Below are 15,212 nucleotides of genomic sequence, written 5' to 3'. Positions count from 1 at the left end.
GGGAGGGAGCAGGAGGGAAAGAAATGCAAAGAGAAATGAAAAGTAATACAAATGTTAGACTATTGCAGATTTTTAGATTGACTCAGTCTGCATAAGATCTTCATATTGATCTTCTGTACACCAGGACAAATGTGAGTTATTTGAAATGATGATGCTACCTTAGCACAGTTACTATATACCAGTAGTCCCCACAAATTGATTAGCCCTTTTACTTTTAGTGGTATAAACTTCAGTGCTCAGTTATTGAGCAATATCTCTTCATTTTCATAAAATAACTTTATTTATATAATTTATAAGAAATTGGGGCTAAAAAAGTTATGAGGGAATATTCTGAATAATGAGGTGTTAAAAATATAAATTCAATGCAAGAGTTGACAGTGGTTTGACCTTTAAACTTTTCAAGGAACACTGTGTAACATCTAAGTTGCCTGTTGGCAGAAGGCTTTAATGAGCCGTAAAGGATAAATATGAAGTTACAGCTTGGCTTTAGGAGACGGAGAACTGTTTTTGATAAAATTGAGGCTAATGTTAAAATCTGTCATGTCCAGCCTCAGTCAAACAGGTGGTCTCCTGCAGCCCCGGGGGAGCATTAATCTAACAGTTGATCACCGTTATTGGATTTAGATTTGACAATGTCCAATGAATTCTCTCATAGGTTAAGGGGATTCATGTAAGCCATTATTGTTTCTGAGAGGGTTTGTTATAGTGGTTCTTCAATCAATCAAACATTAATTTGTTACTGCTTTTATTGTGGCTCTGCGCCGGCAACAGCCCGGGCTGCAGGCATATTGATTTCGGGTTGTCTGTCAACATGTCCGTCACATTGTTGTGAATGCAATATCTCAGTAACTCCTTAAGGTGATATCTTCAAATTTGGCACAAATGTTCACTTGGACTCAAGGATGAACTGATTTGATTTGGTGGTCAAAGGTCACTGTCACCTCAGAAAACATGTTTTTGGTCATAATTCACAGTGACAGTTTAACACAAATATCTAATAGGATAAAATGATAAAGTGATGACATTTTATATCCAAAAGGTCAAAGGTCAACTTCGCTGTGGCATCATAATGTTCTCCAAGAACACTTCTGGCCATTATTCAATGCTGTAACTCAAGAAGGGGAGATTGTAACCATATTTTAGCGGAGGCATACAACTGCAAGGCGGTGATTCTAATTAGTCTGAATTCTTAAATCATATTTATTTTAATTATATTAGTTCACTGTTTATTTAACAGTCGATGACAAATAATGGTATCATAAAGTTTATAGAACATTTTAATATGTACTCTGTTATAAAGGTATTCAAATAAACAATCATACAAACATTGCCTTGTTAATCCATTAATTCATTTGGCAGGATTCTGATAATAAATGAAGAGACTGTCTCCAAAAACAGTCTCAGAGCTGTTGTCGCAACAACAAAATGGCAGACGCACCGTTTTCAGGAACATTAAATCTGTCAGTGTCAGTTCTTCCAACAAAATCTATGACTGTATCAGGCAACAATCCTTTTGCGAATTGCAAAATTGTGATTTGTGTCTCTGAGCTTCTTGTTGGATGCTCTCTTGGCTGTGTCGTGCCTATAAATTAACATAATTAACGACATGATTATGCTGCTTTGCTAGATGGATGGATGGGGAGGATAAATTTGTCAGTGCATAACATCACTTGCCCTCCTGTAGCACTACGTAGCTGAAACATTTTCTCATCACTCCTCAGCGCAGATGCTTCAGTGGCTCTGGGTCAGGCGAGGCTAGCTGTTGCACGCAGAAGCCCACATGGGACAAGCAGTGAAGAGGAACCAAAACTCAATAAACACGGCACTGGAGAGGGAGGTAGTTCAAGGGTGCGCTTGTCATGATGGAGGCTACAGTGAGCGCTCCAGTGGCTGCTGGGGTTTTGATGCTGTAATGTGAAACGGCTGGGGGAAAGAGGACCACAATTCCCCTCTTTGTCTGGTCTCCACCCCAGCATCGCCCCTTTCCCCTCTAGTCGGCGGACCCCCACCATAGCCAGACTCATCATCTCCCTCTCCGTCTATCTGCCCGATGTCTGCCACCCATCATGATGCCTTGATCACTCTTTCTCACTCATGCTTCGTCTAGCATTACCGTTTTCGGTTCACATATTTCTTTGTTTTTGCTCTTTTCCTACCATCTACTGTTTTATCTAAGCATTTTATCTTTTCTAACCATCTTCCTCTTTTTTTCAGTCCATTATTTTTTAAAATTTTTTTTTACTTGCCTGTAAAATAACCTCACACCAGAATACTATGCAGTAATTTTGCTCTCTCATCCTCTCCTCCTCTTTATCCTTCTCTCTCCGCAGTCCCCGGTGGTGTCTGTGGGCTTTGCCAGGTTTCATCCCAACCTGGTGGTGGGGGGCACTTACTCAGGGCAGATTGTACTGTGGGACAACCGCAGTCACCGTCGGACCCCTGTTCAGAGGACTCCCCTGTCTGCTGCTGCACACACTGTAAGGCTGACTCTCAGCATCACACATAACATCTAACATAACATGTTAGAGTTGCAGTACCCATCAGATATTTTTAGTGTGTAAGACAATCTGATGTAGGTGTAAGCAGACCTAAATGTTAATTCATGTACTTGTCAACAACTACATGTAACTTCGTCTGTGAAGCATCCATAACTGAAACCTAAAATGTTCTTATTTCTTTCTAAAAATCAGACACGTGTCTAAGAGTTCATTTTTTAAGCCTACAGTCATACAGTGCTTTTAGTGTTGAAACGATTAGTTAATTAGTGAATCTGCAGAGAATCGATCACAGTTTTGATCATCTGTTTAACATGCCTTTATCAGGCGCTCAAATACCAAAGGCTTGCTGTTTGTAGCCTTTCAAATTTGAAGATTGTCTTCTTTTCTTTATTTTATATCATACAAACAGTATTAGTCAGTATTTGTGTACTGGGAAACATTTTCTGATATTTTATAGACTAAATGATTCATTTACAGCAATTAAAATAATTGCTAGTTGCAGATCAATGTGATTTCAAACACTAAAACAAGCTGACTTACATGAAAAAGCTTAAATTATTTGCATTAAAAAGGATATAATACAGTGATTTAATAGTAACATTACAAAGGAGCATTAAAACTCCTGACACTTTGGCATTCGAGACTAAATATGCAGCAATCAAAGTTCTAATTTCGAAAACAAAAAAACATCCATAGGTATATTTGGTTTTATGTATAAAGAATGATTTTTTACGCTCAAAAACTCTGGTTATCTGTTTCATCAACACTGTGTGGGTGGTAGTTTGAAACTGATAGAGACAATTTGTTTTTACTGTATCTGTTAATGTGGATGAAGGATAAGACATTTATATGACAATGGCTTGATGTATGTCCCCATGAAAGAAGAAGCTTTGAAACTCAATGTTCTCACAATAGACAAACACACCAAATCACACACTTGATGTGAGCAGTCATACTGTAGATATAACTGGAAGGACAGTTCAGCTCGGGCGCTCCAGTGAACTCAATGACCCTCAGCAAATAACTGACCAGTATACACCAACAATATCTTGAGATCCGTGCTTGCTGTCTATAATCACAGCTACAGACGGCATGTAGACACACACACACACACACACACACACACATACACACACTCACACACACACTGCTACATGCCATCCATGCTTTAGGTTTAAAGTGGCTGTGGACTCCAATAATGGGGCCGTCGCTCTTGTCCTCTCCAGTCAGTGAGTCCAGCCAGCGAGCACGGTGCTGATTGCTGAATGGATTCTTTGTTCGGCCCAGTACACAAATCAATTACTTCCCAGTAATGACACAATGGTTACGTAGAGTCATTTAAAAGGACGACTGCACACTGGCATGTGAGGTGTCTGTTCGCCTGCTGCATATGTTGGTTCACAGAGTATCTAATGATGTCATGTGCTTAAGGGTAAAGTTACATCATCATGTTTAAAATCTAATTCTATTAATATTCATTTATGAAATTATTGAGATATTTAATTTCCCTGACAGCCAATTATCCCAATATTTATTATGTAAGGTTCCAAATGTCCAGAGAAGTTATTATGCTTCTAATCAATAAGACTAATAATCATGATTTATCATTGTGATCACGATATGCAGTGGAGTAACAAGCGTTTCAGTAGGGACTGTGTCATTTCACAGAGGAGTTATGAGATATTGAAAACGTGGTGTTATGCGTTGTGCAAGTGTGTGTTCCCACCCACATCCTCTTATGTGCCTGTTTGGCTGTATCGCTTTGTTTATATTCACGTGTGTGCGTGTGTGTGTGTGTGTGTGTGTGTGTGTGTGTGTGTGTGTGCGCGCGCGCGTCTGTGTAGCACCCAGTGTACTGCGTGAACGTGGTTGGCACCCAGAATGCCAACAACCTGATCACTGTGTCTACAGACGGCAGGATGTGCTCCTGGAGTCTGGACATGCTCTCCCAGCCACAGGTACACAACACACTCTTCACTTATCACACAGTCAACACAACCTGCTGCAACCCGTATCTTAAAAAACATTATTCACTATTTTATGACTCAATAACTGGTAAAATGTACCTGCGATTCCACATGTATTTTGATGGACGTGTAGAGGCATGTTTGTGTTTTTGAACTTGTGTTTATGGGCTCACATTAATGCTTGCCTGTGTGTGTGTGTGTGTGTGTGTGTGTGTGTGTGTGTGTGTGTGTGTGTGTGTGTGTGTGTGTGTGTAGGAGACCATGGAACTAGTGTACAATAAATCCAAACCGGTGGCGGTGACAGGCATGGCCTTTCCCACAGGAGACGTTAACAACTATGTGGTGGGGAGTGAGGAGGGCACTGTCTACACTGCATCCAGACATGGCAGGTAAGTATACACACACACACACACACACACACACACACACACACACACACACACACACACACACACACACACACACACACACACACACACACACACACACACACACACACACACACTGTTATACACATGTTCATAAATGGTCACAGGATATAACACGGTCACGGTGCTCATAGTGCCGAGAGGTGATTTAAGTCTTTGTTTAATTTTTCTGCTTACATAATCTAGAGAATATATGTATAATAATATAAAATAACTCTAAATATACATTTAGGAGGCATGTTGAGGTTTTTTCTAATTAAATTTATTAATGTTTATTTTTGCTTTGTGGCCTTGGAAATGATTGAAACATTAAAATTAATTTGGAATAAGATTAAATAGTTTCACTTGTTTTAAGAAAAATGAATTCAAAGAGTTAATGATTTTAACTCAAAGCTCTGTTATGTGCTGTGAATTTGTTTTTAGCATGAGTATCCGCAATGAGACACAAACTACTTCACCCTTTTATATTTACCCAATGTGAGACAACTGCAGTGCTTAGAAAGTTATGAATTTTATACTTGTGTTGTCCATCTCCAGTAAGGCAGGTATCTGTGAGATGTTCGAGGGCCACCAGGGGCCAGTGACGGGCATCAGCTGTCACAGCGCAGTGGGCACCGTGGACTTTTCCCACCTCTTCATCACATCCTCCTTTGACTGGACTGTCAAACTCTGGAGCACCAAGGTATAATGTGTGTGTACTTTTGTGTGTGTGTGTGTGTGTGTGAGAGAGAGCGAGAGGGGATGTGTGGGGGGTTGATTGTGGACTGGCAGAGCAGAAATATAAATATATGTGTGTGCGTATGTGTGTGTGAGACAGGGGGGGGGGTAAAGCTGAGAACTGCAGGTGAGCAACTTTTTGAAAATCAGTCTCTTACTACTTGTGTGTCTGTGTGTGTGTGTGTGCGCGTCTGCGTGTGTGTGTGCGCGTCTGCGTGTGTGTGTGTGTGTGTGTTTGTGTGTGTGTGTGTGTGTGTGTGTGTGTGTTGGGGAATAATGTGGGTGAGTTGTGTGGCCGGGTATATGGATACTGTGTGGGTGTGCCGTGAAATGATTCAATAGCAAAGTGCAAAAGCGTTTGTGTCAATGACAAAACTGTTGTGATATTGAAACTTTGACAAGTGGAACTTTTTGTTGCACAAATTATTTTGGAACACTGGTTAATTTAACCTGAGTTTAGCCTGCCAGGCAGTTTCCTCTCAGGCTGTGCCTCACCACCAGTAAGATGTACTAATTAAATGGTGTAGTTTTATAGATGGTAAAAACAGGTTTACTGCCAATAGTATAGAAGTAGGCTGGACATCAGAGGAAGATTTGCCTGGTGACGCATAACTCAGGGCAAAAATATCCAACGTAGCTGATTTTGCCTTCACAGGAAAAGTAGAAAATTTGTCACCATCACTCCAGGACAAAGAATGATTATGACATGAACAGGATTTTATTTTAAACAAGACTAAATCAAAACCTAATATATGGCTGGACTGTGTAGTATTTGCATTCCGCCTAGCTGGTTTCAGGTTTCAAACACATAAGTTAAAGATAATGGCTGTGCTGTGATTTTGGCTATCTTTACTTGTAAAATCATCACTCAGAGAGAAAGTTAGATGTGTGCGTGTGGAAGAAAAACTTGACCTCGCGCTCGTGGGGCAAAACTGGCAACTCTCTTCTACAGAGAGTAGTGAGGGTTTGTCCCAAAAAGTTGCTAGAGTTGTCGCTAGTTGCTCTTTTTGCAAAAAAGTCTGAAAAGTCAGTTAATCTAGCAACAAGGACGCTAAGTTGTCAACACTGCTTATTTGCACTTACGTATTTTGAAAGACCAAGGACCAATGATAGGCCAGAGTGACCTAGCCAATAATTAGTTTGTCTTTTGGTAATAAATTGAACTGAAGCCACATTAATTACATTTACCAATACCAATTTGGTATTGTTCAAAAATTGTGTGTGTCCTGTATGCGAGCGCCACTCGTCCCCCATCCCTGCAAAACCCAAATGCATTTATGGGACCAGTGCTGGCTGCCGCCTGCAGGGGCACTCAGTGGATCTAATTCAGACACATTCTGAAGGTGGGCACTCCTCCCCTCGCTGGTTTTGAGTGACCTCGTCCACTCAGGGCATTTGTTCTCCTTTCAAACCGATGTGATGAATTCCATTTGGCAGCATTTTAGTGGCAGTAAAAAGGAAACAGTCACTGTTTCTGTCAGAGAGATGGTTGGAGAATAGAAAAGTTAGCTAACTCATTCAAAGGACACTTTTGGCAGCGGTGGAGGTCGTGAGACACAAAGGAGAACGCTTTGGTAAATCTGAGATACTGCACAGAAGAGTTGAAGATATTCTGTGATTGTAATAGGATGGTGTAGATAGATAGATGGATAGAAAGATAGATAGACAGATACTTTATTTATGGTACGACCTATAAGCTGAGACATTGCATTGTTAACTTCAGGTAATTGAACAGAGAAGAAAATATGATTGTGTTAATAAAATAGAGAATTAAAGATTGAAGAAGGCAGGAAGGAAGGATGGAAAGAAACCAGCAGGAGAGGACAACGGATAAAAGAGTCAGCAGGAGTGTGAGTGAGTGGAAAACGGCCGTGGGGCATTTTAAAGACAAATAAAAATTCATGGTTATAGTGGAAAGTGATACTAACGTTGAAGGACAGAGAGATCAACATGAGCAGGGCGTCAAACAGCAAAAACAACCAGAAATCAAAGAGAGAACTATTCAATGTAAGGAAAATACATAATGCATATTGCATAATACCTTTCGCTTTATGCAAGATCCAGTTACAGTTTTTATACTTGGCTATGACAGGCAGTAAAGATGAATTTTAGCTCATGTTTGCATGCAGCCAGTCCATAAGTCACGTGCAAAGGGTCCCATGACACATATTAAAACATTTCTGTGGATTTTCATCAGGAGAGCGGGTTATTTTTCAGGATTTGGGAATTCCCTTTCCTTTGAGGGGCACCACAGGAATGTGCGTCTGTCTCTTATCCCATATAAGCCATGTTTGTATGTGGGCAGGCAAAATACCTGTGTGTGTGTGTGTGTGTGTGTGTGTGTGTGTGTGTGTGTGTGTGTGTGTGTGTGTGTGTGTGTGTGTATGCATGTGTGCGCGTGTGTGTAAACATAGACACCACACATGCCTCTCGTACACCTTGAGCAAGCTGCCGTTGCTTACCTAAAATCCCCTTGAGGTTTGCCTTCAACCCACCAATCACAGCCATCACAAACTGTTGTAACACACCAACATGCACGCACACACACACACATTTGGGATTCTCTTTGCATTCACACGCACGTTTGCCCTCGCAGTTCAAAAAGGCCGCCGTACAGGAGTCTGCTGATGTTTTTACACTCAGCGGTGCAAATATTGTGGTTAGTGAAAACACTTCGAGTCAGCCAGAGTGTGAAGACGTCACGACAGCTGGGAGTGGGTTTATAATTGTGCATAGCTTGAACCGTCTTGCTCTCTTGACCCCAAAACCAGCGTCTATTAAGTGATTGGATGAAGCATAATCATTCCACTTTTGCTCTCTTAAGAAGTTAATTAAAGGCCTGCATCACTGTCAGCTCAGGTGATTGTTAATGAGTGTTGATAATATTTCAGATGAGTGTCTGTAGATATATTTGGAAAGGAGAAAATGAGATTCTGTCAAGGGTTTAGTCCTGGTGTGCTCTTACATCTCCGCTTATGAAACGTTTCATAACAGTTCTTAATTTGAAGACAACTTCTCAGTCCCCACAGTGTGTGGTTGTTAAATCTGGTGTGAAGCTAAGTTAGCACACATCCTGTGGCAGATGCACCAGGATGTATCCAGTGAGATTGTAAGACTCTGGCTGCTGCAGAGAAGAGATGGATTGGTCCTTCTGGAGGGTGGAGTGATGAGAGGTTTATGTAACACTCACAACCTTTGTAACAGTTTGAATTTTGAGACAGCAAACACAAACTTGTTAAAGGTCCCATACTGTGTAAGGTGAGAATTCCATGTCTTTTTTATTATTAAACAGGTGTAGGTTTTATTTTATACTGTGAAAGTATCAAAGCACTCAGTCCATGGAGGAATGCACAGAGCCTGAATTCAGAAACTGTGTCTTAAAACAAGCCGTCAGGACTTCCATAACTTTGTGATGTCACCAAAGCAGTCACTGCCCTCACTCTGGCCTATCTGGACTCACCATCCAGCCTTGCAGGATTCTGTTGCTTTTACCTGATATCTGCTATATTTTTATTTAGTCACTCAGGAGACAGCCAGCCAATCAGAAGAGAGGCTCAGACCCTGTTGTATGATTGGCTCACCGACCTGTTGTTACTAAAGCTCCAGAGAGAAGCCTGAGAGAGGAGATGTAAAACTACATTGCAATGGTTTTTGGTACCTAAATATATCTTCTTATGGATAGCAAAACTTCAAATAAAACACTGGAAAAGTGTAAAATATGGGACTTTTAACAATTGTAGTACTGGATAGTAATTTATGGTTTGTATTATTTCAGTGGGAATTTACTAGTGTGACTGTGAAGGAAACAATTTTTTTATCATCAATATCTTCCGAATTAAATGCTTAACTAACCTTACATCCACCCATTCATCCATTTTCTTAGCTGGTTAACTTGTTCAGAGACATGGGAGGGTAACCAAACAATAAATTGCCATTGCACTTTGACGTTAACTATCAGTATCCAGTGTATCAATAATGGTTTTCAAGTTCAAACGTGCACGAAACATCCCATCTCCTGAGCACAGGTAAGATAATGACAAGCAGTTACTTCACGTGCGGCGCCACAAGGATTAAGCTTAATTTTAAGATTAGTTTTAAGACTTGTTGCTGCAGATTATTTACCCAAATCACCTTATTTAAGATGGGTAGATTATGGCCAGACAACAGTAAAATAGTAGTTTATATTTTGAGTAGTCGGAAGATAGAAAGAGGACTCATCTCATCTTAACTCTTACGTTATGTGTTAATTTGGTTTTGGCTTTACATAAAACCAGTGGATATGAAATATTGTAGAGATAGAAGATGAGTAAAAGAGTTAAGTCAAGCAGTAATGGGGACACAGACTAAAACAAGTAGAGAGCATAAACAGGGGCCGCCCAGCTGATCGAATGCTGAAACAGTGAGGTGGAGAAAAATTACCTCTGCTGTCACCTGTTCGGCTGGAAAACAGGTTCAATCGAGGCTTGAAATTGGCTTGGCCCTGTTTGGTTTGTGTGTGTGTGTGTGTGCATGTGTGTGTGTGTGTGTGTGTGTGTACCGCTGTGTGTCTGCAGGTCTCACAGCCTTTCAGAGCAACTATGGTGCGAGAGAGTAAAGGTGATGGAGGAAAAAAAAGAGAGAAGGCATGAGGAGGAGAGAGAAAAAGAGACTACATTCCTTCATTTGCTCTTCCAGCCAACCTGTCTCCTGTCTTCCACCCCTCCCACTCTACCTGTCAGGAATGCAGTTTGTAAGCCTCTGGAATCCTAACAGCCAGTCTGAGAGATGGGGATATACACACACACACACACACACACACACACACACACACACACACAGACACTAATATCTGTGTTGAGCTTTTTGTCCATTATAGCTTTTTTTGGGCAGTGGGGGCCACCGTATTTCTACAATACAATACAATGTGTACACGATTTTAATACACTTCTAAAGACTTTCACTGACTACATTTGTTCTCAAACCTCTGACTGTAACCTAATTTGACAAAAAAAATCATCAGCGAACTATTTTAGCCTACTTTGAGTCATTTTTTTCATCTTGTTCTCCTCTGCTTATAGATATTTTTTACACTAAAATACTGATATTGGTATAGGTCTTAAACATTCAGCGTTGGTTGGACTACACACACTCTCTCTCTCTCTCTCCCTCTCTCTCTCTCAGACAGCTGTTGTGTTGAGGTTACAGTACACCTTGTGGAGGGGCCCTCCCTTTCATCTCTCCCAGCGGTTTTATGGCGCTGTGTGAATGTGCTAGGCTTTTTAATTAGGCTGTGCACCCAGACAGGCCCCAAGGCTGAGGCAGCGCCACTCTGTCTGAAACTCACTCACTCCCTCTCTCCATTCCTTCTCTCTCTCTCTCTCTCTCTCTTCTCTTTTCTTTCTAGTGTGTCATCTGCTGTAATCCCTAACTCTCTCTCTCTTTTTCTCTCCAATGTTTTTTTCACACCATCTCAGTCATACACACTCACACAGATATCCTCTCTTCCTCTTTTTCAGCACAACAAGCCTCTGTACTCGTTTGAGGACAACGCAGACTATGTGTATGACGTCATGTGGTCACCTGTGAACCCTGCGATCTTTGCTGCTGTAGATGGCATGGGCCGCTTAGACCTGTGGAACCTCAACAACGACACTGAGGTGTGTGTGTGTGTGTGTGTGTGTACTGGTGGGTGAATATAGGTCATTGTGGGCGTGTTTTCTGTGTCATCTCTTTGTGTGTTGATGTGCGTGTGTGTTTGGTGTCCTCGGGGCCTGTCACTGGGCCTCAGCCCGAACCGCACAACCAAACACCCAGGCCTTTCCCTCCCATCAACCCCACACCCCACCACCAACCCCTCCACATCCCTTCCCACACACACACACACACACACACACACACACACACACACACACACACACACATGGTTCAAGATTCCCCTGTGGGCGTTTCCCACAGCCCTCGCTTTAAATCAGACCGGGTGACATCTCCTCATCCCGGCTCCCACCCAGCCATCCCGCTAACATTCCTGCAGCCTCTGTCCAACGTTAACCCACCACCCTGTCCCATCTCCCCCCCACAATCTGTTCCATCAGTGAAGCACACAGATGTGCAGGAGACCACGAGCCCCAGCCCTCAGTCCACAGTCCCATGCTGGAGATGAAAATAATAAAAACAGAAAGTTCAGGCCAGGGGACGAGATTCTCATTTATTTTAAGATGAGTGCATTTAAGGCCAGTAAATAATAGCTCATCTTATTTTAAAGTTGAAATGTATAGGATATCAAATAGTTAATAAAACATAATAAATATATAATTTAAGATAATAACTCAGACACTCAGATATTGACAATCTGAACTGAATTATTCATGGTCATTTTATGAAACACAGATTCATGCCAGTTCATTGTCAAACGTGTTTAGTCTTTGAATTATTTTCCACAAATTCTTTGCAGTTTGTTATTGGTTTGAAGCAATAGTTCCACATTTTGGGAAACACACTTATTTGCTTTCTTGGCTAGAGTTAGATGAGAAGATCACTATCACATTCATGCACAAATATTACAAAAATTGACCAATATCATAATTTTACATTGAATTTTTGGTTAAATTCTTAGGTGTCTGATTGAAATCAGGAAACGTTTCCAGTTTTAGACTGAGTTTTATTTTATTTTTATTTTTGAATGAAACCAACAAGAACAATAATGAGTTGATTAGTAAGCATTGGGCAGAGGCAGGCTACCTGTGTCTTTATGCTAAGCTAAGCTACGCAGCTTCATATTTACCGTACAGATATGAATGTGATATCAATCTTCTCATCTAACTCTCGGCAAGAAAGCAGATAATCATTTTTCCCAAAATGTCTGAGCTATTCCTCCTTACTGAAGCGGGTCATCCACTAATCAGTAAATGTGACAGAAAAATTGCTGTATGAATATGTCAATGAATGGGTGAATGTGTCTTGTAGTGTAAAGAGGTTTGAGTGGTCAATAAGAATAGAAAAGCCCTATATAAGTGCAGTCCATTTACCATTCCTTTAAGTTGCATTATGGTGACAATATAACTTCAGCTGTGAGTCTGAAAACCATACTTTTGATACAACTCTCATAGCGGAGTAGGCACCAAACCTTTGATCACTCAGGTAAAAGTAGGGATAAAAGGATCCTCCATTCTCCTTCGCTCTTGGTTTCCATGGAGACAACACCCACAGTGCCTTCAACCTTAATACGAGTCTGCATCTCTACAGACATTCTCCTCCCTCTTTCATAATGCTCTTTTGCTCCGTATTCGTCTCATTTTCTTGCAGCCCCTTCGCACTGTACACATACATAAAATTCATATCTCATCACCCGGGATTTCGTGGGTGAAATCATTTCCATTGTCTCATCTAATCTCTCTTTTCTTCTTGTTTTAACCCCACTCTCAATCGCTGATCCCATCACTGGTGGTGTGTCTTCCCTCTGCAGCACAGATGACAAGTTTCCCATGGTTCCCTCAACAGCGGCCTTTTCACTGACAAAGGAAGAGTTCATTATCGATGGCCTAACTCGGCTAACAATGTGCTTCATGAGAAACATTTGCTCAGACGCACACATACAACCGGATGTACCAAACACATGCACACACATTCACTCACACAGTCGGTTTAATAGCAACAGACTTCCCATTGTTGCCGTCATATTAAAAACACACAGTCATAACGACATTAACGGAGCAGTGCAAGCACGCCTGGTTCTCATTTCCACCACACACACACACACACACACACACACACACACACACACATGTACAGCCAATACAGATACAGTACAGATCCACTCGAGCGGAGCGGTGGAAGCTAGCAGACTAATGACAGTCAGTCTGTGGTTAGTGCTGCTTTAAATACGCAGGAGCTCGGTGTGTGAGGCGACATGATGCCAAGGGCTCTGTCTCCACCGGTGACATGTGTCAGACTCGCCTGCCACATGTCAAGAACAGTTTATGGAAACACTACAGATGGTTTTTGGTTTTTAAAGGTGCAACATGAGCACTGCTGTTTACTAAAACGAGCATCAGCTCACCCACAACAGCAAACATGAAGGCAGTTATTATACAGTAAATATCCTTGTGTCCACCTTTGAATGAGAAGTTGACAGCTATGTTTGTTTAACTTCTGGCGTATTTGGATAAAGTTGCCCTTTTTATGTTGTTAATTTGTTCTGTAAATTAGTCTATAATGCCACAGTGCTCCCATTTTCCAATTAGAATTAAGAAGATTAGTGAAAACAGTAAGAAGGTCATTAAATAAAAAGAAATTGGGGCTCAAGAAACATGCTATAAGGATAAATCTGTTTTTCAGTGCATTTTGTTTAGAAATGGAAGCTAGTTAGGAGTTGTGTTTAGATGGAACTGGCTTGCAACTTGATTACAAATTCACTCATTCACTTTAAGCAAGCTATATTTATCATGAATAAAATATGAAAGGTCAAACATATTAAAACAGCAGCTGTTAACAAGAAAGAAACAACTACAACTATTACAGTCATTGCCTGCAGGGGGCAGGCTGGAGGTGTTATTGGAGAATTTCATAAATGTTTATTATCTCCTCACATAGTATTTACACTTATTTTAAATGTAAAGTTACTCACCGTGCTGCAGGTCAAGGAAGCAAAGAAAGGCTATAACAGTTCATCAACTGAATACATAAATATGAAATTTAACCACTACTGAATACTTAATGATGAAATTTAAATACCACTGAATTTATGGCATAGTAGTATTTCACTTTGAAATCTGTCTGACTTCATGTGGTTTGAAGTCCCTGTTTTGAAAGTTTGAGAAGGTGCATTCAAGTTATACAGTTTCAAAAACTCTTTAAGGTTCCCCAAATCAGATAATTCAAGCATCTATAATTTAAAAAAATCAATTTCAGTTTCTCAAATTCATTTCTTAAAAAAAAAAAATCAAATGAGGTCAGACAGTCAGGTTACTTAAAATAGATTACTTACATTGAAACAGCAGAATTCAAGATGAAAAAGTCAGACCTAACAGCTGACTACTGAGGATAATCAATTGAGACTGAAGGAATCAATCAGATCACTTTCCTGTCAGGTTATATCTATGTCAGTCACATCATCCAAGAAAGAAAAAGGTCACTGGAAACATATGTTTTGGAGTTTGTGAATGTGCACACTAGTTATTTGAATTTGAACCAAGGGCATAGGTTTGGTCTCAACATTGGTAGGGATGCAACTACACCACCACCCCTCCAAAACGAAGAGATTGACTTTTTAATGCAATCAACCAAAGGGTTTATTAACATATAAGATTGCAATTTACATTCAAGATGTCCATATGCAAATGTAATATATGTACATGTATTGAATTTCCACATATGAAATATATGTAGATATGAACCAAAATCATATATGTATTTAAAATAGCCTATAGTATGATAAGTCATGAAAAAGTCATAGTATAGTAAGGCATAGTATAGTATAGTAAGACATAAAAATATCATAGAATAGTAAGTCATAAAAAAGTCATATTTTAGTAAGGCATAAAATATCATAAAAACGTCATAGTATAGTAAGGCATAAAAATGTCAAAAGAAGTCATAGTATACTAAGGCATAAAAAGTAATAAAAA

At 40.3% G+C, this 15,212-nt stretch overlaps 1 protein-coding gene across 1 annotated transcript in view; it reads left to right on the top strand.

Annotated features, from left to right (window-relative positions):
• The window catches only part of dync1i1a (dynein cytoplasmic 1 intermediate chain 1a), a gene marked incomplete at its 3' end in the record, with an annotated part of 46,379 nt that extends 35,133 nt beyond the window's left edge, over positions 1 to 11,246 (top strand). The window contains exons 12-16 of the mRNA XM_087174701.1: positions 2,331 to 2,477; positions 4,343 to 4,456; positions 4,721 to 4,854; positions 5,431 to 5,575; positions 11,106 to 11,246. Coding sequence (XP_087030827.1) covers positions 2,331 to 2,477; positions 4,343 to 4,456; positions 4,721 to 4,854; positions 5,431 to 5,575; positions 11,106 to 11,246 — 681 coding nt within the window. The remainder of the gene's footprint in view (positions 1 to 2,330; positions 2,478 to 4,342; positions 4,457 to 4,720; positions 4,855 to 5,430; positions 5,576 to 11,105) is intronic.
• Between the last annotated feature and the right edge of the window lie 3,966 nt (positions 11,247 to 15,212).

The sequence above is a fragment of the Seriola lalandi genome, unplaced genomic scaffold (genome assembly GCF_002814215.2).
Source record: "Seriola lalandi dorsalis isolate HSWRI2012SDOR001 ecotype SW California unplaced genomic scaffold, Sedor1 jcf7180002054374, whole genome shotgun sequence".
Taxonomy (NCBI): Eukaryota; Metazoa; Chordata; class Actinopteri; order Carangiformes; family Carangidae; genus Seriola; species Seriola lalandi.
The sequence above is the reverse complement of the archived record's forward strand: the minus strand, read 5'-3'. Positions and strand labels throughout refer to the sequence as shown.